Raw genomic sequence first — 25,818 nt, 5'->3', positions numbered from 1 at the left:
CTAATGGCAAAATCTGGGCACAAGTCGGCTCGTGACCTCGGGGTCATTCTTGACAGCTATCTTCAGTTAGATAAACACATAAAGAATGTTTGCCTTGCAGCATCTTTTGGTATTTATAACATTGGGAAACTCTGCAACTACATGTACATGTATGACGTCAAATCAACAGAGCCCCTAGTCCATGCTTTCAGCACATCCCATCTTGACTATTGCAATAGTTTAATTGTATGCCTTGCCAGCTAACCACATCACCCCACTTTAACGTGTACAAAACACTGCTGCACGCAAGGTCATGAGAGTAAAGCATTGTGAACATGGTTACACACCTTTCTGACACCCTATATTCCGACACCCCTATGTTCCGACAACTCGGCCTATATTCAGACACCCCTATGTTCCGACACCCCTATATTCCGACACCCCTATGTTCCGACAACTGAACCTATATTCAACACCCATATGTTCCGACACCCCAATATTCCGACACCCCTACACAACTTGTATTACATGTTTCCCGGCGAATTTAGGCCGAGAATGAGTTTGACCATTCATAACTTGAATTTTTACTATTTTTTAAAAAGCGATCGAGTCAAATTAAGATAATCGAATCGCACATTAACTTGTTGCTTTTTAAGTTATGTATTTCATTTTGTTGCGTTATGGCTCCCTGAGTAAGCTGGCAGTGAAACACTAGTGCACTTTACTTAATGTTCTTTGTAATAAGCTGCGTGTCCGTGTTGATTTCATGAGCCTTCAATTTCAAAAAATTCCAACTCTCCATTGCATTTATTGCGCCGATGTGTAATTTCTTTAATTAGCACCCCCCAAAAAAATGATAATAATATTAATATTTGCACAATAAGGCCTAATAATAATAAATAAATAAGTCCTCACACCCCTCCCAATTACCCAGCTCTTCTTGCTACATGTAATAGAAGAGTAACACTTAAATTAAACTCCTCTGAGAGACTACATAAAAATAGGTTACCGGTTCATTTATAGATTAAATTGCAGTCAGGTTTTCAAGTCGCACTACTTTCTTGAAAATTTGCTAGGTTGTCGGAACATGGGGTGTTTGGGTTGTCGGAATATATGGGTTTAGAAACATAGGGGTGTCGGTTTATAGGGGTGTCGGAATATAGGTTGAGTTGTCAGAACATAGGGGTGTCGGAACATAGGGGTGTCGGAACATAGGGATGTCGGAATATAGAGCAGTCACTGAACATATTACACCCATTCTCTGTTCTCTCCCTGGAGAAAACAGTTCTAGAGCCAACCACATGAAAATAATATGCAATATAGAACAGGCCAACACTTCAATAAACAATTCTCGAGCCAACCACGTGTAAATAATATAGAAAAATGCCCACACTTGAGAAAAATATCCTTGAGCTAAATAAATAGGGGTGTTTGGTAGAGTAGTGTGCGCCTCCGTGTTGCCCTTTCACACTGCTCTCGTTTATTATGGTGTCTTTTCTGCATTCATCATAAATAAGCATAATATTGTTTGATCATCTGATAGTGAACCAGTACGACAAGTTTAAAGGCTCTTGAGTGGATGTAGTAACTTGCAAAGTAGATTTTCGATATAGCGCCCTCTTGGTTGTTACTGTTTAGTATTATTGTTGTTTACAAAATGGCTGTTGTTGAGTTCAGTCTTGTTTAATAAAGCTACGTTCAGTTCGGTAAAGAATCGTCTCAACGACTGGTTATAACAGTGGACTTTTTTACTTTTGCTGATGGAACTACGCCATCTCTTGGTCAAATTGACATCGATACATTTCGACGGGACATTCTTGATTCTAATTTATGCACAGCTCCATCAACAGATCTCAACCAGTTAGTTGAACAGTATGAGTCAGTTCTAAGCAATCTCCTCGACAAACACGCCCCCTTGATCACTAGAACAATAACGTGTCGCCCAAATGCACCGAAAGAGACTGTATTTATTGAATGTGTGAGGGTAATCCATTCCAAAGTGTCAGTGCAGCTTGAATATTATGACCAATACCCAGTGGATTTTTGCAGTTAACCTTTTGGGTAAATTAGTATTTAGGAGTAACTTGTTATTTGAACGCAGAAAATAGTTAGAATGGTCCTTAAAGGCAGTGGACACTATTGGTAACTACTCAAAATAATTATTGGCATAAAACCTTTCTTGGTGATGAGTAATGGGGAGAGGTTGATTGTATAAAACATTGTGAGAAACGGCTCCCTCTGAAGTGCCATAGTTTGCGAGAAAGAAGTAATTTTCCACGAACTTGATTTCGAGACCTCAGATTTAGAACTTGAGGTCTCGAAATCAACAATCTAAACGCACACAACTTTGTGTGACAAGGGTTATTTTTCTTTCATTATTATCTCGCAACTTTGATGACCAATTGAGCTCAAATTTTCACAGGTTTGTTATTTTATGCATATGTTGAGATACACCAACTGTGAAGGCTAGTCTTTGACAATTACCAATAGTGTCCACTGCCTTTAACATGCAACATATCAATGATGTACTTTGGAGCCAGGTCATGAATGGCTTTTAATGTCAATAACACATATTTGAACTGAAAACAATAGTGAATCGGCAGCCAATGCAATTGATGGAGTAAGTGGCTCCATCTAGGCGTACCACATACAAGCCTATAGCAGCGTCATTTTGAGCTTTTTGCAGTCTAGATAATTGTGAGTGCGGTAGACCATAAATTAAACTATTGCAGTAATCAAGACGGACGGTTATAAAAGCATTAACCAAAACAATTAACTCTTCTCTAGACATTCTTCTTCTGATATTATGAATATGATAAAATGCAGTGGAACAAGTCTTAGTAATTTGCTTGTTTGTTGTGAATTTTGAGTCAAACCAGCAGCCTAAGTTGCATACATGTACTGATGACACAATCACCTACTCTTAAATCTGATATTGTTAGTTTAGATAATTGCAATGGACCAATAATAATAAATTCAGTTTGGACGGCCTGATTTTTTCAGAATGAAAGACCCCAGGCAGCATTTTTTAATTCTGTATTACGAAATTGCCACTGTCATTAGTGCTTTCAATAGGAAAGTTGTTTCTTCTAAATCGTTTTTTTAAACAAAGGAATCCTTAAAAAAATTAGGAAAAAATTGCCGCCAGACATGTGCAGGGCAAAATGTCATGGCTCTGCTTACCGTTAGTTTACAGTCAAATAAGCCTGAATGAGTGAACACTCTTGTGTGTGTTTGAATAAAGCAGATTTAAGCTGTCTTGATTGTGGATGAATGCTGAGTAAGGAGGGTAAATACAAATTTAGTGGGGAGTAAACCTGTTAGAACGTACAGTGAAGGTCATGATTTTCCTAAGCCCCATAAGTTGGTCCAATCCACTCCATATCCTTGGCCCCAGCACATTTTTAAAAAGTTATTTCGTTTTTTTCCCCGGGTACCCGTTACAACTTATCAATTATGATGGTACAATTAATTGCTACAATTGAAGGAACCCGACTAACTATAAGAACATCCGTATGCGCGCTCCGCCGAAAACGAGCAAGATCTTAGAAAGTTCACACTCAAATTTTGTTAACAAATCTCGTACAACTTCAGAAGCATTACATATGGTGTTTCATGATGCAGATCGTTGCAGATCATTTTTTCTTTTCTTTCAAAAAGCAGAAGAATTTTATATCAAAGGTTCTTGGGCCAAAGATACGGAGTGGATTGGACCGATTTATGGGGGCTAGTTTTCCCCCAATCTGCTGACCCTGTAGGTCGGTGGCGATCATTTTTTTGCACATTTCTAATTAATCGATATCAAAATACTTGCATTTTCAGACCTAAAATTTGTTAACAGGGTCATTAATATGAATTACTAAACAACAAAAAACAATTTTTACGACGTTACACCCGGAAATGTATGCTAGGGCAAGCATTTTCAAGAGGGATCAGGCATGTGATTTTATTCGCACGCAGGGGGATCCTCGAAATCAGGGCTGATCGATGGAAGTGGAATGGTGATCACGATGAATTCACGGGTAAACAGCTGAAATTGGGCACAAGTATTTCAGTGCCGATGTTCATTTTGGGAAAACACGCTTTCCACACGCCCAGATTCATGTTAAATTCCTCATGAGACAATGTCTATGAGCGAAACAATAGTGGTCCACAATGAAACGTGGAACAAGGTAGGCATACGACGGGTTATTAATAGTTTTTTTGATAGAAAATACCCAGTCAATAGTTTATTTTGTGTCGTCCCCCCTCATCCCCGCCTTTTTTTCTCTATTTTATTTTTTTTCTCCCTCTTTTTTTTTGTTTGTTGGCCCGACAAAAAGGGGGGGGGGGGCCCGTGTGCACCCCCAACCCCCCCCCCCCCGGATCCGCATCCGAGTTTGAAGTTTATTGATGTCAGTTAGGGTAAGTGTGCATAGACACGCGAAAAGAGGTGCAGAGTGGTCTCGAAAATGAGAAAAAGGGCATGTTCTCCTGTGTCAACATGAGCACTATTACTATAAAGATAGGAATACAGAATTACACGTAAACAGCGAACTTCTTAACCCCATGGGAAAAATCGTTTAAAATATATTCTTGAAAATGATTGGTTGATGACTAATAACCAAACCCAGACAAAAGTTGGTACAATTTTGCCTCCAAATGCAAGGTAGAAATAGCTATAGTCTGAAGAAATGTTTCTATCAACACTGACAACAGAGAGGACCCTACACCAAAGTGGACATGACATCAACAAATTTAAATGCATGTCACAAAAACAAATTAGGTGTCAAATCGAGCTAAAGGTCTATATTTTCAAGATCTTTACTCAGAATATTGATTTTGATTTATTTGGGTATCCGTAAATATCAATAAATCATCAATCCAGTTATGAAAAAAACAATTGGATAAATACTTACCTAAAACTGTATTAAAGAATTATGCAGAATGTATATAATTTCTTTTTATTTTATCCAGGTCATATCCAACCCGATGTTAAACACATGATAGATGGAAGAACCATGTCCGTTTTGTCGTACCAACCTTATTAACATTCATATTTTATAAACTAAAAGTATTTCAGCCAAAAAGAAGAGGTCATTTTGAAGGCAGTAAATAATAAAACAAATTGTGACATTTTCTTGATAACTAGTTAAACTATATCCATGATTTAAATGTTCTTTAATGAGTCAAAACGTACTTCCATTACCATGGAACTGCCCAGGTCCACCTAATTATTTTTGAATAATGCTACCATTGAAAATGAACAGAAGGGCAGAAGTAGAAGACTTTTGGACAATAATGTTAATGATGGTTACATGTGTTTTATAAACAATAAAAGTATATGTCTCCTTCACTTTTACAATATTGGATTAGTTCTTTTCATAAAACTAAATCTGATGTTAATCATTGGGAAAATAGTCGTAAGGAAAAAGATCTCGTTGATTTTGCTATAACTCTTGGTATTCATATTACAGACAATGTAGTTTTACTTTTAATTGGTAAATTGCATCAAGGTATTTGGAACATAATTGTGAAGTACCGGCAAACGGTAGTGATGATCACGCTGATATTCTTTAAAAAGATAACTGAAAGAATTCATTATAATGGAAAACAGCAGACACTGTATGTGAAGAAGATTTTCACCAGGATACTAAAACATTGTACTGTGGTACTTTAAAAATGACAAGCTTATACCTTCTGATGTTCATTAATTAGTCTTCCTGTTTTTATTATGAATGACTTTGAATTTTATTTATGTTCCTAACTCAATGTTTTAAACTGCCCTGCATTTTAAAATTAATTTCCTTCTCATTTATCTTGTTTGCATGTGTTTAGCATTTGCACATGTTTTTGAACATGTACCTTTCTGAAATAAACGTAGTTTAACCTCACTTGAATGAACAAAAATGAAAAATAAATAAACACATAAATAAATTAAATTAAATACAAAACAAAACTGGGGTAACCAATTCTTGCAGTTTTCAAGAAAATAACCTTCAACTGACAACACACACTCTACTTTGACTGACAGATGAGTTATTTTTGTGGTCAGCGCTTGCAGCTCTTTTTTCTCTTGCAGTTTGTCGTAGTTGTTCAGACTGTAACTTTACGAGCTGTTCTTGAAGATGGAGTACGAGGTTGTTGTTTTCTGCCATTTTTTTACTTTGACAATGCAATTCTTCTCTCAACTTGTCTATCTCTTCTTTCATCTTAGTTTCTCTTTCCTTAATAAATAAACAAAATGTGGAAACAAAATCAGCAACATTCATATACTAGAGTAGACTTGTGGACAAGTCGTTAGTGGTCGATCCCACGTGGTGAGATAGTTGAGTTGTGGCGAGATGGCGAGATCACTGCTCTCGCCCGAACTGCTGGTTGCCGACTTCTACTCAGACCGTAGTAGTGACAGCTGTAGTAGAATACCGCAGGAACACCAGGGAGAGTCGGAACGCTACCATCGCAACAGACATTTAAAGACTTGTTCACAAGTCTACTAGAGTTAACATTAAACAATTGTTGCCAGTGCACAACATGTTTTTGTACACCAGATGGGGCAAATGACACCCAGGCAAAACCACACCCTGGGGTGTACAAAACATTTGTTGCACAGGGAATATGACACTGTAATAGATTCTTCTTGTTTAGTGCCAACTTTGTTAGTTGTTCCAGCTAGAGCAGCTTAGCTGGAACAGCTATTGTTTTTGTTGAAGTTTTAACAGCTATTGTTTTCGTCAAGATTTGTCTTCGTTGTTTATTATACTTATTCTTTATATCCATCAAAAGCCCATAGGTTTAACCACAGGTTTAACCACAACCACAGGTTTTATCAAAGCCAAAAGTCATACTTGGCTAAGTCTTGAAGTTACGGTTAAATTTATTAAGCTTAAATTAATTAATTAATTAATCAATTAATTTACTTAGTTATGATGGCATGAATATTTATTTAGCTAATCTTTAGACCGCCATATCTACACATGTATTAAAAAGGTAAAAATGTTGTAGCAAGCTGTCATACACTTTTCTGGTGGATGCCCGCCGGCTACATGCTGCAATTTTCGCAGCTAGCTGTGAAAGGCCTGCTGCGCAGAGTGAATGCGCGACAGCACCCAGCACGTCAGGTGGAGATGTTGGGGGCTGGGTGCTGGAGACCCAAGCCGGGTTGGAACAGGATGTCCGCCCTTTGGGGGAGAACCACCGGGCGGTGAACCAGCAGCCTGGTCAGATGGGTGAACCATGGCTGGCGAGGCCAAAAAGGGGCTATAAGGAAGATTCTCCTGCTCCAGTTTGGTGATGACCCGGGCGAGGAGCGAGATCGGGGAGAAGCATAGCTAGGAGCCCGTCCCACTGAAAAGTCAGAGCGTCCCTCCGCCATGCACCGGGGTCGGGACCCCTTGTGCAGTACGTCAGGAGCTGGTGGTTGTTGCTTGAAGCGAACATGACAAAGCGAACATGACAAATCAACATAATAGGCGGTTGATCAACCGGAACAACGATTGCACAGCCTGAGGACGCAACGTCCATTCTGTGAGGAGAATGGACGAGAAAGTGTAGTGTAGAATGTACGAGCCGAAGGCGAGTACATGTACATTGTGTACACGAATCTACACTTTAGAGTCTATTCTCTGACTTAAACTATTTCCTAAAAGCCTTTGATTATGTAACAATGGAATCAATAAAATCAATTATCGATACTGGTGTGGATCTAATAAAAGTACCAATGCGTGCTGTATGTTTAGGCTTGTGGTTGCTTCTGACTGGTCTAAAGTACTCTCCTATTGTTAAGTCCATTGACTGTTGTTTCAATAAGTTTGATATTCAATAAGTGTTGATTCATAAGACAAGCATTCATACAGAGAGTAGTGTGATCGTGTCAGTTGTGCGTTGGCTTGCTTGCGGAATACAGTAGTCATGTCGGACAGCGAAAGTTCTGATGATGTTGCCTTGACGCAAAGCACATTTAGACCCTCTGGTGAAAATGCCTCACAAGCTGCGAAGTTTCTGTTAGAACTGGGGACGACTTTGATATATTATCTACGGTGAATGATGTTGCGTTTTCTAGTGAGACTGCTGGGGTTGTCAACAGGTTTAAATCCCCCTTGACCGACAAAGAAGTTAGTGAGAAAACGAAAAAAGGGTATGTATATATCAGGATGATAGTTATGCATATATATTTTAGTGAGATTAACAAAAGCTAACAGATTTTGCTGGTGAACAGTGAAAACAAACGTACTCTTGTGGCGCTAAGGTATTTTTTCCTCCTTTTTTTTTTAACTTACTAGATACTTAATGTGACCAGGCATAAGTACCAAATCTTCCTTTGTTTCTTATTACTGCTAGACTACAATCCATATTTGTGTTTATTATTATTGCCGTTTCTGAGGAGATTCCTTGTATTTTAAGTGGGTTTGAATAAGTTTCCTTTGTCTATACAATTGTAGTTCTTTGCATTTGTTGTTACTTTTGTTTTAGTTTGGAAGCACTAATTAAGCCAGTGTTTTGCCCAAACTTGTCCTTTTTGGATTGTCTTTACTCTGTTTATATTTGAAACAGTTGAGGATAATGTTTCCTTGGATTAATTTACCTTGCTATATAGAGGAAGGAAAGAGTTCTTTTACAAGTTTCCTTAAGAAATAGTTTGGTTTATTATAATTTACTTTACATTTCATTGAAGATGGAGTGTATAGTTATTTGTCGTTTTAGACCTTAATAAGGTGGACTGAGGAACTATTTTATCTTTGGCTAAAGGGTATAATAATAAATGTGTTTCTCTATTGTAAAAGTTATCTTCTTAAGCTTGAGACATTTGCTCTTTGCCATAGAATTTAATGTTTCAGGTTTACTTTGGTTATTTTGATTTAATGTTTGTATTTTCTACATTTCTATTGTATAATCTTATGTTTGCTTATAATCTTTTTCTTTTCTGTTCTTTTAAATACTTACGCATCAACCCTTTTTAAAAAAATCTTTTGTGCTTGTGAATAAAATACTTGTATAAAGAACCAATCTTGTCGGGTCACATTAAAAGCAACTCAAAAGAAATGTGCATGGGCAGTACGTACTTTCAACGAATGGAAAACCAGTCGGAACGAGCAAGCTATTCAGGATGTTTCATAAAACCGGAGTGCCATCAGGCGAGAGCTGCTTGAAATGACAACAGATGAGCTTTGCTACACCCTCGCCCGTTTTGTTCTAGAGGTACGAAAAGTAAATGGACAGGAGTACCTGAGTGAGACTTTGTTCGAGTTAGTGTTGAGCATCCAACTATATTTGTCGATTCACGGGATAGAGTATCACTTACTCCAAGACGATGAATGTGTTTCACTGAAAAACACACTGGACACTAGAATGAAAGAGCTGGGCAGCAGGAGGTTTTTGAGTTAAGAGAAAGCAGGCTGAAATCATCAGCATTGACGAGGAGAAACTCATGTGGGACAAGAACATTCTGTCTAACAATTCTTTAGTTGATACAATTTTGTACCTTATTGGTATAAATTTTGCTCTACTTGCTGGAGAAGAGCACAGGCAGCTCCGCTTTATAAACTCACAACTCGCCATTCATACAAGCAAAGATGGTAAACGCTTACTGAGATACACCGAAGATGTTTCCAAAGCCTGCCAGGGGGGATTAAAACACAGGAGAATAACACCTAAAACAGTAGATGCCTATGAGAATACTGCAGATCCGGAAAGATGCATTGTCAAGTTGGATGACAAATACATTCGTCGTAGGCCCACCACTCCAAAGTGCTCCCCGGCATTCTACCTTCGACCCCTTGCCAAACCAAATGGTGAAGTTTGGTACAGCTGTCAACCACCAGGGTGTTCACCAACTACCAACACTGTTAAACGAATGTGTGATCAAGCAGGTTTTACAGGTTTCTACTCCAACCATTCGCTAAGAGCAACAGCTGCTTCAAGGCTGTACCAGCAAACCTTTGATGAGCAGCTCATTCATATGTGAAACCACTGGCCACCATTCATCGGCCGTAATTAAGATCCTACAAAATAATAACTGATGGACAACGAGAGGCAATCAGCAAAGCTCTCTATACTGCTTACGACTCGCCCCACATCCAAGTACTGTATCTATGAACTCGGGAGCATCTTCATCAACAGACAACCGGGCAGTTCACATTACTGTTAATGTTATGATCCACAATAACTTTGAATCTTTCCTCCATGCTTAATTTTTCGATCATGTTGTTAATTTAGCTTGTTACCAGTTGTTTATTAGATTCCTACATGTGATTGAGTGCAGTGGACACTATTGGTAATTACTCAAAATAATTGTTAGCATAAAACTTACTTGTAAACAAGCAATGGAGAGCTGTTGATAGTATAAAACATTGTGAGAGACGGCTCCCTCTGAAGTAACGTAGTTTTCGAGAAAGAAGTAATTTTCCACGAATTTGATTTCGAGACATCAAAATTAGATTTTTAGATCCCGAATTTAAGCATTTGAAAGCACACAAATTCATGTGATAAGGGTATTTTCTTCCATGATTACCAATGGTGTCCAGTGCCTTTAAGTTATCTAATTATTTTGTGTACTTTGTAAAAAGATGTTTGGTTAAATGTATAACTTGTTTTGAAAATGCATAATTATCAGTTTGTAATTGTGTTACTAAAATGCTTTTTTGTAACTGGATTGAAAATTGTACATTAAAAGCTGTAAGTATTGTTTGAAGCTTTGCATGGTGTTGAGACAAAAGAAGAAACTATAAATAAATAGTAAACTTGCGGGTACAACCATGTGTAAATCTCTTAGGGTGAGTGTTGGCTCTGAAAAGAGCCGGTTGGGTCTCGAAGTTTCGAACAGAATACTTTGCTCGTCTTCTCCTGTAGACGAGCAGACTATACTGTTCGAAATGTCAAGACCCAACCGGCTCTTTTCAGAGTATATTGTTCGAAATGTAGAGACCCAAGTGGCCAGAACCCACTGAGCCACGAAGGCTAGGCACAATGGGCTGCCCCGTGCTTTGGGTATGGTCGGTGGCAAAGATGAGGCCCAGTTCACCATTGCAGTTTGACCTTTCTTGGGCTTTGGTTCAGCTTTAGGGGCGTCGACCAATGATAGTGGGGTTGCAAAACATAAGGCTGATTTTAGCAAGGGACGGTACTCGGCCCCGCGACATCACCAGTGGGGCTGCCCCTACCCACAGCCGCGAGTGGCTGTGGGTGCTGGGCGGTAGACTGGGTTGGCAACGTAACGTTCCAACACAGCCTACCGAGGATTCAGACTGTCCCAAGGGGGTGTAATTGCCCTCGGATACGACAGCCTGGGTCCTCCCAAAAGGCTTCATAATTCTACTCACTCAACAACAACACAACACAAAAACTACAAGCAGTTTCATGAACTGAAAATATCTTTGATAAATCTCTCAACGAAATTTTAGGGAGACGTTCTAGGATAAATTCTTTAGCCTATCAAATACACGGCCTACCGACCTGCCGCTAAGGAAGATCACGCGGTACGTCGCAGGGCGCTATGGGGCGGCCAATAGGGTGCGCTTCTTAATTCTTAGCGGTATTACCTGCCGGTATAGGGAAATATGCAAAAATATTACTGTGCTCTACAGGTAAGTATTAGACTTGTATAATTCTTAAGTTGATAAAGTCATAATCCTATTTATGATCGGTGTTACTGCATTTTTTTCAATACACGTACATTTCTTATGGTCACCAACTAACACAAGTCTTAAACTTTTTCCGTAGGTTTGAGAAGCTCTCAGTGTGGCGCCGTCGTGGACTTGGTTCATTTCAGGCGACAGCGTGAACGAAGAAAACAGACCGCCTTGGATTTAGAAAGTCGTCTTGTTTGCACTGGGACCCTTGGCCTAAACAAATTCCAGTGGCACGGTTGGCTTGTGCGTAAAGCGCTCGCCTCTCACCAAGGTGACCCCGGTTCGATTCCCGGTCGGGGCCATATGTGAGTTGAGTTGTGCGTTGGTTCTCTGCTGTGCCACGAGGGTTTTCCAGACTATCCGGTTTTCCTCCCTCAGGAAAAAATCAAACACTTTCGATCTTGGCTGTGTTCCGTGGTCATAATGGGTTGATGTGGCTGGCAGCTGAATGCGCCCTTGCATTCCTGCTTCTCGATTACGTTGCAGCCGCGTCCTTCGCAAATCAGCTCTAGCTGCGAGTAAGGACGATTAGCCCCCCCAAATTATTATTATAGTATTTTGTTTTACTTCTGAAAATTACCATGTCAAACAAAAAATCTTTTCTGTCAAAAAAAGCAGAGATTTTATTATGACGACATTCTCTGGTGGTTGAGTGGCTCATTTTCATAGAGCTGCTAATAGGCAAACAATTCAGCTTAATAATTGCAGATATTGAGCAGAGTACCTGCAGTCACAACTTGTACATGAGGCATATGGAACTGTCTATGGTTACCTTAAAAGCATAATTTGCTGTTTTAAGCTGCTTTTGTGCTCAAAAAGCTTTATGTAATTTAGTTCTGGGCCAACGGCTTAAGGAAAGAATTGCAGCGCTTACGTAATCAGGGAATTTTGCACTTACGTTAAGCGTATTCACAGCTTAGCAGGAAATGTGTTCCTGAGCGCGTGCATATCTCTATCATTACTGTGCAATACTATAGCTAAACTACCGCAGGTATTTGTGGAGAAAGGCGATTGTAAGCGCAAAATTTGGTAGAAAGCAGAACCATGACTGGGCCCTAAATGTACGTAAAGTTTACTTTGACTTATACTTCAGCTCACGGTTCATACTTCCTGCGAACGTGAGTGTGATAAATTGTTGAGGTCAAGTTATTTTGCTCTTAGGTGCATTTTTAGCATGCAGTAGGCTTTTGTTTACATGATTGTAGTTGTACACTGTTAATGCCAGGCATATATTAGGCTAAAAAAAAAAATCTGGAAAAAAAACCCCCGAAAAAACAAAAGGTTTTATTTTAATACTTTTTTTCAAACGTTTTTTTTCTTTTCTTGTTTAAAAAAAAAAAAAAATTCTGCGGAAACGCGGTAGAGTTGCATGCCTGTTTACTTGTGCAAAAGTATGCCTGGGTTTCTAGTGCGACTAGTGTCAGACTAATGATTTCTCTACTCAGTTAATCGTGCTCTCACTAAGACTACAAAAATAGTCGCGTCTACCTGTTTGGTGAACCAGTTGTATCTCTTACTACTATTCACAACAAAATAATAATATCCGCATGCGGCACACATTTCCACAAAGCATCTTGAGAATAAAAGATTATTTGCAACAGGTGTCATAGTTGGTTTTGAGGCGCAAATGGCCTATTAGTAAATTTCACTAATCACCAATGCCTACATGTATATGAAGGGAACTTGCTTCACATGACAAAGTCATGGCTCTACTCTGGAAGCAAAGATTAAGCACTTAACAGAAGCAGTGAATTATGCGCTTACTTCTTACGTATTTCATAGCTTAGCAGGGATTTCTTTTGCTTGTATGCTTCTAAGCTACATGTAGCACATTATATTCCGCGCTTGCACAGTAAGCGGAGAATGGTGATCGTAAGCACAGAGTTTGGTGGTAATTAGAGCCATGAAATTTTGCCCTGTTCTGCGTAAGGTCTACACCTCAAACTTGTGAAAAGCGGCGAAATTGTGCGCTTTCGTAAAGCGTATTTCACAGCTTAGCAGTGGTATTTTTTCTTGTGCGCATGCAAACTCATCATATGTATTCTTTGCTTCAAAGGTCTGTTGAACTCGTCATGATTAAAAAAATAAACCTGTTTGTTATTTTTCTTACTGGCCCAAGGTACATACCCCAATACAAGTGAAAACATGGCGTCACCGTTGTGTCAGTCTTACATTTACCTGTTTTTATAGATAATTAATCATCTGATGAGATTGAGCAAGCTCATCTGATTCTGCAAAGAACAGAGACCAAATGTGCCAGAGTATGGCTATTTCTCAACACCAGGAAGACAAAGAACATGATATTTAACTGCACCACTGCCGCTCCCTTGAAGACAACCATCAGTTCAGAGCTGAACCGGGTGACAGATTTAAAATACTTGGGCTCGTGGGCTGAAGACACCGAAAAAGATAATGTCGTATTGCTCTTGCCTGGAAGGCACTCAACTCCATGAAGAACATGGTCAAGTCAGATGTCCCACAGTCCCTCGAGGTGAAGTTCTTCACTGCCACTGTGGAATCAGTACTGCTGTACGGACGTGAGTCATGGACACTAACCAGTCGTTTAGAGAAGAGACTGGACAACTGCTATAAGAATGCTTCGTTGTATAAAACAGATTCATTGGGAGAGGCATGTTACAAACCTGGATCTCTACGGTGGGCTACTGAGAGTTAGCACCAAGATTAGAACAGGAAGGCTGAGATCAGCAGGTCACTGCCTCATCAGACATACTGAGCTGGCAGTTAACAGGCTGGTGCTATGGGCCCCTACTCAGGGTCACTGTTCCTGTGGAAAACCACAAACCACTTATGAAGACACCTTGTGCGGGGACTCGGGCCAGCGATGGGAAGAGTTGCGTACAGCGTGTTTGGCAGGGCCATCAATCGGTGCTTCGCACCGACTCAATGAATGAATGAATGAATCATTATTGTGGCGGACAACCTCTTTATTTTCAATGATGACATGCTATTTGTATGATTTGGCACTGAATTCACATATGTAGTTGTCTATCAAATTGACAGGTATGAGGTTTTTTCAAGTGTTTTTCAGCTTTTGATGACAATATTTAAGTTTTTCTTTGTCGTCTCTCCGTTACTTGTCGACATGACCATTCTCATCCACCGTACTTGTTTCAAATACAAGAGGTGCTATACAAATTTACCATAAACACTTTCACAGAGTATTTGCTGTGTCACGATAAAAATGGTAAGTGTCACAGAAAAATGCAAATGCTTGGATGTTATATGAATATTCATTCCTTTCCCTCAGAGATACTGCCTAAATTTATTCAAGTTCATTTTAACTTTGTGTAAATATTCATGAAGGGCTTGGTGCCAGGACCCAATTGGCCATGGTTGTTTGGGGTCAATATTAATTATTCATTATGCGCACTTTTGACCCAGAGGGGATACCCCAACATGAGGAGCAGTGAACCTCAAGTTTAACCTTACAGCTTGATTGCATAATCTTGGGGGTAAGTGTATCATAAGAAAGGATCAGGGTGTCGGCTGATAGTTTGTACATGAAGTGTGTGTGAAGTATGAGAAAGGATAGTGGGAAGAATTCAGTTGAGTCTCCAGTGGTGAAGAGTACATGCCACTTGTTCTGCTGCTCTGCTGCTAAATTATTTGTACAGGTATACATGGTATAGGTACAAGCTGTTCCTAAGAACCAATAAATTTGAGGGAACATTTTCTGCAAGCCATATAATATTTTGCAGCCAGATTAAATTTATGCCAGCTGAGTGCGGAGGGTTTGATTTATTCACCAAATTTTTGACTTTGGCAACAAGGGAGACAGGTTTGACGACCCGATCATCAACCGTAAGTTAAATCATTTTATTATTATTTTCATGGAAGAACTACTACAGTGGTGTTTGATTTAAGTGAAAACCTAAGTAAGGTATTGATAAGTTTGAAATGACGTTGAGCTAATTTGAGCTGAGGTGTCTAGGGAAACGGAGAAAGTTACCCATCAAGTATTAAGATCGACGATCTTGGATGTGTATATATATTGGTGTATAAACTCAAACTTAAGTTATTTATGAAGGATGGTGTATTATTATCAGATGGCCGAAATTATGGCAAAGTGTGTTTCATATGAATTTTCAGATGGCCTTTATGGGAGTGTGAAGGGCGGGCGCAACAAGGCGCACCCAAGTGTAATTTTCAGTGGTGTCACATCAACAAACCATCCCTGGACGGAGTGGAAGTGAGAGGACGATATAGTCATATTTGTACGGCGAGGGGGAACGTACGCCCACCATCGTGGAAGTAGGATTCGCTGGATGGGCAAGTTTGGAGTGTACAGCACAAAAGTGAACTGTGAACAATATTAATATAATTCCCCTCGGGGAAGTATAAATCGTGAGTAAAGTGGAGTGCATCCCAAGGTGGGGACAGACGAGAAGTATTTTAGTTTTGGGAAGTGACGAACAACATATTTTGAAGAACGGTGGCGGGGGACATTCATCCTCAGTTTGTAATTTATTTAACATTCTAAAGTTTGAGAATACTGCTGTGTAACCAATTCACTATTTTGCCGTTAATTGTAGAGCCTAAAATGGGCTAAGGATATTCATTTGGTTTAACTCGACCTCGAGGGAGAATTGGGGGTTAGAATTAATAAATGTGCAAGTGTACATATAGATTGATTGGTGCTGGAGGTGTTTTGTTTTATAATAAAGTAATACCAGTGCAAGAAGTTGTCTTTCACGTATTATTTATTGTAGTTTGAATTCGGGAGGCGGATCGGTTACCCATTGTTCTGACAGTAAGGAATGGGAAATAAAAGAATTAAGTACAAAGAGGTAAAAGGGATATTATTAGTGGTATTCGCACGACAACAAGTTAAAGATTTATCCCGTCTGAATGCGTGTCATGAACATGCACAAATAAAATGCAATGTTCGCATATTGTTTCTGTTTTTCTCTCTGTCCACATCTCTGACTGTAATCTTACCTCTGCAACCTTATTCGCTTCAACTTTAAGGTACTGTTGCTGTTTCTCTTGTTTTTCCTCCAGTCGAATTAATTGTTCAAGTGTGTTTTGTTTTTCATTTTTAACCTTCTGCAATTCCATCTTCAAATTTTCTTCATGGAACTTTTCTGTTTTTTTCCCATCACGAAGAGATCCTTCTATTGTCCACGAACTGGAAGTATAAAATGGAAAACTTCAGAAAATGGTAAGATAGTTCTCACATGATGCCACACTAATATGGGATGCTGCCATATTTATGGCAACCTGCATGCTGTCACAATGTAGATTAAATTGTGCCTTTATTTTGTTACTTACCTGCGGAGAGAATGAATCAGTCCTTATTTCAACTTAACATTTTACAAACCTAATGGAACAGTTAGCATAACTCAAACTAGTTTAGATCACCAGGTAATCAGGCCATTTTTCTTATAAAATATAGGCCTATGGTTAATTTGATTGATGGGAAACTTCAGCAAAAATACATGTACAGTATACGATAGTGGAGTTATGACCATGATGACTGATTTTCTCCTCATTCCTATACAACAATCTCAATTTTCAAAACACCTTCAACTGACACTACATAGACTGAACCAAGTGCACAACAACCTATTTGAAGGAATTGCGCCGCCATTGTTCGGCCGCATGTTTATGCACGCAGCATAGGGCGATGTCCTATCCAGTCAGTATAATGGAGATCAATGGTCGCGCGTGATTAGCTGTTATGAGAAGCAGAAACAAGATGTTAGTTTCATTTATTATTAAATTGGTCCATCAACATGGATAGAAAATAACCAATAAATCGCGTACGGGACGAGTGAGTGGCGAGCGGCGAGGGGCAAAGCTAGCACACTGTAGCAGAATTTCATTCTCAAATTTACTGTTTTAAAAAAAAACATTATGAAGGTAAAGGTATATATGAATGGGAATTATGTAAAGTGTATTAAAGTTCACCTCGGTAAAATTATCAAGAACCAGGCCTCAGCGGGTTTAAACCACTAGTTTAAAACCTCTTCTCCACACATTGATTCCCTTAATAAAACTTGTACAGTTTAAAGGAACACGTTGCCTTGGATCGATCAAGTTGGTATTTGAAAAGCGTTTGTAACCATTTGTTATAAAATGCATATGACCATGATGACTAGAAAGATATTTTAAAAGTAGAATATAATGATCCACACAAGTATCACTCGAACTTGATTGGTTTTCCTTTTACCTCGTTGACTAACACAGTCGGCTATTTATGGATGGCCGACCGTGTTAGTTCGCAAAGTAAAAGGAAAACCACGCAATTTCGAGGCAAATTTGTGTGGATTATTGTATTCTACTTTAAACAACATCCTTCTAACCATATGCATTTTATAACAAACGGTTACAAACGCTTTTCAAAGACCAACTCGACCGATCCAGGCAACTTGTTCCTTAAAGTAAATAAGACAACTTAAATGATTCTGGTTTTGGACTTGTTATTATAAATTGTCTTCTAGACCACCTAACTCTTTTACAGAACTCTGGAAAGTACATACACTGTACATGTACAGAGTATACAGTGTGTATGGTAAAAACAAAATGATATTATTTATTCTGATGCAAAGTTAACATCTCTTAAACAAAAGGGTATTCGTCATTTAATTCTTTCATTATAACTGTGAAAACAAAACTAACCTTGTGCGAGCTCTTCCTCGACCAGCTCTGATACGATTCAGGGGGCGTGAATTTCCTACTGATTGCTTTTGTTGTTTAGATGTGACTGGCTTGCTGGTACCATGCCTTTCAGCATACAAAGACACATAAAATTTTGTTAGAAAACTTGTTTTGTTGTTGTGGCCTGTACATTAAGAGGTACATTATGTGCGTGCATGCACTCGACATAATCTCTCCTTGCCCCAAAAAAGTTGAGACGGTTTCCACAAAACAAGCATATAGTGCATACAGAACTTTTACACAACATTATGCTTGTTAAGGCCCTGCACATCTTGACGTTTAAGCCAGCATATGCCGACCTATGACAATTTTGGCAAATATGCTACATGTGTAGCGTACCTCGAATAAGTTATGGGTAAGTTTTGTATAAGTTAAGAGCATGCTGAAACACAGTGATATATGCGTTGTAAGGCGAAGTTGTCAAGAAATTTTGTGCATGCACACAATTTCTCAGCGTGTGGCTCATAAGTTCCACATAAGTTGTAGGTAAGTACGATCGTTGACACATGTTGGCACACATTACTTGTAAGTTAATAATAAATCGACATACGTCAAGATAATGGGCCGTATAATCAAAAACTAGCATTTGCTTTTACTAGCCTTTTACGTAAATCGTTATAAATAAAAGTAGCTTTAACTTGCTAGGAACTAGTCGAGCTTGTAAGTAACAGCACTTGCGTGAGGGAATCTTCTTATTGACATGTAAATAAAACCAACCTTTTATTATTGTCCTGTAGCATTTACTTGTAGTCTTACAAGCTACTGAGCCGTATAAAGGCCAGCATTAGCAAAAGGTTGATAATAAAAGATCAGGCATGAGCACTTGCTCAAATCTTTATACATAACCTTTTTTTACTGGACTAAACACCATTTACTTAAACGGATTAGTAAATGGTCAGAGAACAGCACATTGGCGGGGTATTCAGGAGTAACAATAGCGGGCATGGACTCATAGGCAATTAACAAGTTTTTTATGGCGGCAGTGTCTATGATGAGGAAACAGCCAGCCTCTCCACGCCAGAGCTCCAGAGATTGGTACTTTTAGAGCAATTAAAGTACATAACAAATTTATAAGTAACATTTATTGTTGGATCATTAGGCCAAGGGAAAAATAACCCTTTAATACTGACCCGATACCGAGCCATATATGCAACACTGTTGTGCAAGTAAAATCTCAAGATCCTCATGCAGTAGCTTGTAAAACTACAAGTAATATTGCTACAGGATGTTAGGAAAAGGTCGTTTTTATTTATATGTCTATAAGTGAAGGTAATCCCGCGAGCATTTACTTAAAAATCCAAGTAATTGCTTTTACTTACTAGTACGATCTTTTACTTATCCCGAGTCAAGTAAAAAGTTAGTCAAGTAAAAGATTATTTATAGAGATTTGAACAAATGCTCATGCCTGATCTTTTACTTAATAAGTAATTGCTAGTTTTTATTTATACGGCCCAATGTCTAGCGTACACCCAAAACTTATGTTTAACCTCAATGCTTTGAACCCACATGTATGTCAGACATATTTGACATGTTCTAGATGACCACAGAACTTACTGAACATGTTTCTAACTTACAGCTACCATATAATGGCGTAATGGCAGCATTTAAGGGAATCGGTATTTATATACAAATTGGGTTCGCAGGATACTACGATGTCAAGTGCAGTTATTATTTCAATCATCGAGAGGCACCCTCGTTGTAGGCTACTACATGTACATCGGCAATGCTGCCGCGCACTATGCAGTAGTTAGACTATCGTAGGACATAAGTTGTCAACGCCAGCAATATGCATTCCTTATGGAAACGTTCTAGTAAGTTACTAATACTGTATGCATACATGTACGTCCAACTCGCTATGAATACACGCCGATACACTCAAAATTTAAAAATCCATTGATTGCTCAGCGTATCTTTGAAAATCTATATCAAATCAACCACAAGAGACCGTAGATTTCTGTTTGGGGAATTGGGTAGGGATAAATTAGGTCTTCATTTTGTTTTGTGTGCGTGACCTCACATGACCTATGTGCCCCTTCAATTCAAAATTGGCAAAAGGTATGAAGTTGCTTTCAACGATGTTAGTGTCTGGCAAGGGTGGGCAGTTAAAAAAATATTGATGACGTCACAAATTACAACAGCGCCCTCTAGGGATAGGTTGAAAATCTTCAAAATTGACTTTTTGAAGATGTGTAGGTGAAGTTTTGTAGAATCACGTAAAAATTACACATATGTTGATTGTCAGGCAGCCATCATGTGTGAAGTTTTAGATCAATGACGTCATCGAGGGTCACGTGAAGTGGCATTAAAGGTGTAACTTTTTAAGTCATATAACTCATGAAGTATTAGTGCGAACTTGTTGTCATAACTGCTTGGAATACAATTTTTTAAATTTATATTGAGATGAGTTATTTTTTAACAATTAATTGACGAAACAGCTCGGCATTTGTGATGTGTACAAATGCAATCATGTCTAGTTATGTGTGCTTTATGTTAGGATTGTCATCACAGACATTATTGCCCATACATATAGACCACTGTATTCAGTAAAGGAGAATTTGGACAAGAAAGTGTAGATTTGTGAATAGAATGTATGAGCCGAAGGCAAGTACAATGCAGTCACGAATCTACACTTTAGTGTCTATTCTCTGACTTAAACTGTTCCCCCGTTGGTTATGTAACAGTTTCAATGAATTTGATATCTCAAAGTAGTAACAACACTATCTAAACACCATTATACGTTGTGAAACGACGGTTGGTCACATTTTATAATCATTTTATAGTAGTTTTGTGTATATTCGCACCATATTGCACTCATAAACATTCATTATTTGTATACTATTTCACACCACAGAGACTATAAAAAAGTGTAAAAGACACTTTCAATGAGTTCTCATTTATCAAAGTACATGTATGTTAAAGGCAGTGGACACTATTGGTAATTGTCAAAGAGTAGCCTTCACAGTTGGTGTATCTCAACATATGCATAAAATAACAAACCTGTGAAAATTTGAGCTTAATCGGTCATCGAACTTGCGAGATAATAATGAAAGAAAAAACACCCATGTCACACGAAGTTGTGCCTGTTTAGATGGTTGATTTCGAGACCTCAAGTTCTAAATCTGAGGTCTCGAAATCAAATTCGTGGAAAATTACTTCTTTCTCGAAAACTATGGCACTTCAGAGGGAGCTGTTTCTCACAATGTTTTATACCATCAACCTCTCCATTATCTCGTCCCCAAGAAAGGTTTTATGCTAATAATTATTTTGAGTAGTTGCCAATAGTGTCCACTGCCTTTAAAAGTCAAGTAGAAAAAACATACAGTGTACGCTGTAAATATCACCCTTCTGGAAAGGAAAAGCACACTCTTTCCCGACAGCTGCTCTGCTAATGCACCAGCCAAAAGACAAGTCCAGAGTGTCGTGTTGTGTTTCCAGTCGAGAGGTGCTTAGATGGATAAAGCATTCACACACAAACAAAGAACTCTCCTCTATTCTATGAGAAGTCCCCACTCCTGCTATGATCAAGCATGCAATGGATGTTGAGAGACAAACTGTCAAATTTCTGAATCTAGGACAAATCCAGTCATTACTTTGACCAACCTGTGTTCATCCTGGCAAAGTCTGTACAAGAAATGACCAGACACTCACTGTGAGAGTAAGCATATGCTACTATATGTAGGTGGTCTTTAAACAGAAAAGGCGCTCTGAAATAATCTTGGGGATGTCTTGGAAGTTTATGGCTGGAGCGGACGACATTCTTCTTAGAGGCACAGGTGGCAATATCTGGAGTGGCTGACTTGCATCTGTATCTAACCCGATAGGCAAGCCCACAAGATCACTCTCTTGTATCGAGACATCTACATGAGGGAGGATTTCAAGCTCAGCGAGGGCAACAGAAATAAAGAGTCCGGCACGGACTGAAGAAACAATAATATGCAGAACAGAATCCTAGTTTCATGTACTTGGACCGGATCATGAGACAAAACCCTCATCCTAAGGCATCGGCTTCCACATTAGTGACATCTGGCTCCCCCTCCTCCCGACCAATGGATATCCACGGTCACTCCCTAGGCACCAACTGTCTCAACTTCGTCTTATCCCCCCCCCCCAAACTAGTCACCCACCACTTTGACTGCTTTGGGTCATCTATAACCCAAGTCACCTAGGCCCCCACACCATTATTTATTTAGACTGCTTTGGGTCTTTGATACCCTCAGTCTAGGCCCCACACCCTCGTTATTCTGTGTGCTTGATCCTACTGACACAGTTCAGTGAGCACACACTCCCCACACACAACCCCAAAGGCTCCAGATCCAGTTTTACCACGCATCACTGAGCTCCACTTCCCGCCTCTATTTCCCGCCTTCATGCATTACCAAGCTAATCCGCCTCCACAGTACTTAAGCTTTCTCCAGAATACGATCAGAGCCTACTGATCGAAACGTCGAGTTGAAACCATGACGGTTCTTTTCAGAACCACCTAGAGATAGTCATTACATGGTGTTGCCGCAAACCTTTCCATATAATACATGTATGTCACTGAAAAAATCTTTGAGCCTTGCATGTTTACCACATTTTGACCAACACCCTATGTTGTTTTGCAATACTTACAATGATGCTCCAAAGCTGATTTTCTTTAAACTCTCAGGATCTGTTTTCACCCTGAAAGAAAAAACACAGTAAAACCAATTAACATTAAAGAAATGCGCCCGAATGCACCCAAATGATGATGATGTCTGATGGGCGACGGACAATATTTTTTGGCTTCCTTGGTCCCCATCTCAACACCGCATGAAATTTGACGCACAAGGGTTTTTAATGGTACTGAATCCAAATTTGCTTGTTACTAAGCTCTAAAACTGCAGTTCGTGAACGGACCAATTTTTGGGTAATTTTTGGTCAAAAACAGTATTTTTTTTAAAACATCTTTATTCATAGAAATATTTACCCATCGTTCATGGCAGTGCATGAACTTTCTCTGATCGGTTAATGTGAACGATGTAAATTTTCCCCTTTTCTTTCCGATAAACATTTTTTTATTGAACATCAAGTACGATGCCATTTAATTTTGGTTGCTGAGACGTGCGTGTGTTAAATTTTTATTATCACAAACGCAGTCGAGTTGGATATGGGACGCAGACGCGCTATTTTGTTTGTATTCCACTCGCGCTTGTGTGATAACTTTATCGCAGGAGCCTGTAAATCGGCATACTTTTATTCAGGGGTTTAAAGCAATACACTGTGTTTAATGGTACAGTTGGGAACGAAAAACACATTCATAAATACCTCAGACAGTTTCGCTATTCCTATTGGTGGAGAGCGCGTCACGTGGGGGTGTTTAAACCGTTGATAATGACCAGTGTTTATAACCAATTGTAAGCAGAGACTCCGCGCTAGTCTTGATGCAAGACGTTTGGTGAGTTGGCCGCGCTGTGTGTGAAAGGAAAACCAGCGAAAATGCACCGAGACTATACGTGCATGCGCCACGAACGGAACCGAAAACACACGCGTACGGAGTTGTACATGTGCATGTAACATGTACATGTATACTGAACATACCATGGAGGTGGAAACATACAGAGCTCAAGTACTCGGAAACGGATAAGTTTTACAGAGTTTCTTACTTTATTACGCCTTTTAACCAAAAAGTTATTTATGAATTGGAATCAAAGTGTGTTGAATCGGTTTTCAACTAATGGTTTAAACCCGCCGAGGCCTGTTCTTGATAATTTACCTCGACTTCATCTCGGTAAAATTATCAAGAACCAGGCCTCGTTAGGATTAAACCACTTGTTGAAAACCTCTTCACCACACATTGATTCCCTTAATAATGCTTTGAATGACGTCACCCACATCGCAGGCTTCCGAGGATTTTTAGATCACTACTTGTCGCCGTAATTGTTTCTTTTCGAGATTCGTGCAGGATTTTCGCCAAGCATCAACAAGTAATGGGTTTTCAGTATTTTATTTCATACCTACATACTTTCCAAAAAATGTAATTAAATATTACTTTCGTAGAGTCCCCTCATGTTTAAGCATTAACGTATAAAAAGAAAAAAGTTGAAATCACTGTCAAATCAATAATGTCTGTTTTCCTGTCCTTTTCCTTTCTGAAAAGAACTGTTGGTTTCAGTTCCCTGCTCTTCCCTCTCTCATCCTGTTTTCCTGTCCTTTCCCAATCTACCCTACTCTCTCATCTATTCTTCACATGTTTCTTGTTGTATCCAAACCTTTCGTCAGTCATCACCATTCAGGACCAGTGCTTTAGTTGCCATTATTTAGCAAGAATGTCTTTATGTAGTTTGGTTCAACATATTTTTTTGTTTTGTTTTCCCTATTACTATAATTTTATTTGCAATTACATGTATTGTTATTGTTCGAATAAACGAGAACGAGAACGAGAACGAGAACGACGACGAGGACGAGGACAAGGACAAGGACGAGAACGAGAACGAGAACGAGGACGAGGACGACGAGGACGAGGACGACGACGACGAGGACGACGACGACGATGACAACAGTAGTGGGGGCTACGGTTTTGAGCAATTTTAGTATCAATAATGAAGGGGAAAAAAACACACAAATAATTTAGATAACAGGAATTATGTATTCACACGAAAAACAAGCTTTGATAAATGTTTAAAGGCCACATGATTCTATTACCTGCACCTGTGTGAAGACATTATTGATTTTACAGTGATTTCAACTTTTTTCTTTTTATATGTACCGTTAGACATGTTTGATGCTCTTAAAACATGGGGGGACTCTACGAAAGTAATATTTAACTACATTTTTTGGAAAGAAAAATGGAGTAAAACACACAAAAAATAACATTTGAAATGAGTTTTGAAAGGATGACAGTATGGATATGGAAAGGTCTGCGGTAACATCACGTAATGACTATCTCTAAAGAGTTGGGGTGGTTCTGAAAAGAACCGTTGGTTTCAACTTGACGTTTCCATCAGTATGCTCTGATCGTCTACTGGAGAAAGGATGACAGTAATTTGCTTTATCGAGTAAACGGTCACATGCTCTATACATGACACACATGAATCTCCTGTAGTTCACGCCGGGGTTAGCTCTTGTCAATCACAGTGAGACTTGGTGTCAGTTAAGTTTTCCTTAATGGCTTACATGGTTACATGTGGTGTTCGTTCAGGATTCATATGAATAGTCTGTCACCTGTGAAGCTATTTATAATATGGAAATATTGAATCTAAGAAATTGTTTGGTTTGGATTGTTTGACCAATAAGGATTGGTCTTGTAACTGAGCAGCGAAAGTTACATGAGCAGTAGCAAGTTTATTGTTACATTGCCACAGCTTACATGCAAGTTTATTGTTACATTGCCACAGCTTAAATGCAAGTTTATTGTTACATTGCCACAGCTTACATGCAAGTTTATTGTTACATTGCCACAGCTTACATGCAAGTTTATTGTTACATTGCCACAGCTTACATGCAAGTTTATTGTTACATTGCCACAGCTTACATGCAAGTTTATTGTTACATTGCCACAGCTTACATGCAAGTTTATTGTTACATTGCCACA

The 25,818-nt window shown here is 39.0% G+C and overlaps 1 protein-coding gene across 1 annotated transcript in view; it reads right to left on the bottom strand.

The window, feature by feature from the left end:
* Positions 1-4,740: 4,740 nt before the first annotated feature.
* Positions 4,741-25,818, bottom strand: part of LOC117288623 — a 102,173-nt gene continuing 81,095 nt past the window's right edge. The window contains exons 9-12 of the mRNA XM_033769545.1: positions 22,878-22,928; positions 18,228-18,332; positions 16,545-16,734; positions 4,741-6,185 (exon numbers count right to left, since the gene is read on the bottom strand). Of these exons, the coding sequence (XP_033625436.1) occupies positions 5,958-6,185; positions 16,545-16,734; positions 18,228-18,332; positions 22,878-22,928 (574 nt within the window). The 3' untranslated portion in view covers positions 4,741-5,957. The remainder of the gene's footprint in view (positions 6,186-16,544; positions 16,735-18,227; positions 18,333-22,877; positions 22,929-25,818) is intronic.

Source organism: Asterias rubens, chromosome 3, assembly GCF_902459465.1.
Source record: "Asterias rubens chromosome 3, eAstRub1.3, whole genome shotgun sequence".
Classification (NCBI taxonomy): Eukaryota; Metazoa; Echinodermata; class Asteroidea; order Forcipulatida; family Asteriidae; genus Asterias; species Asterias rubens.
Note: the sequence above shows the minus strand (reverse complement) of the source record. Positions and strands in the feature narration are given on the sequence as shown.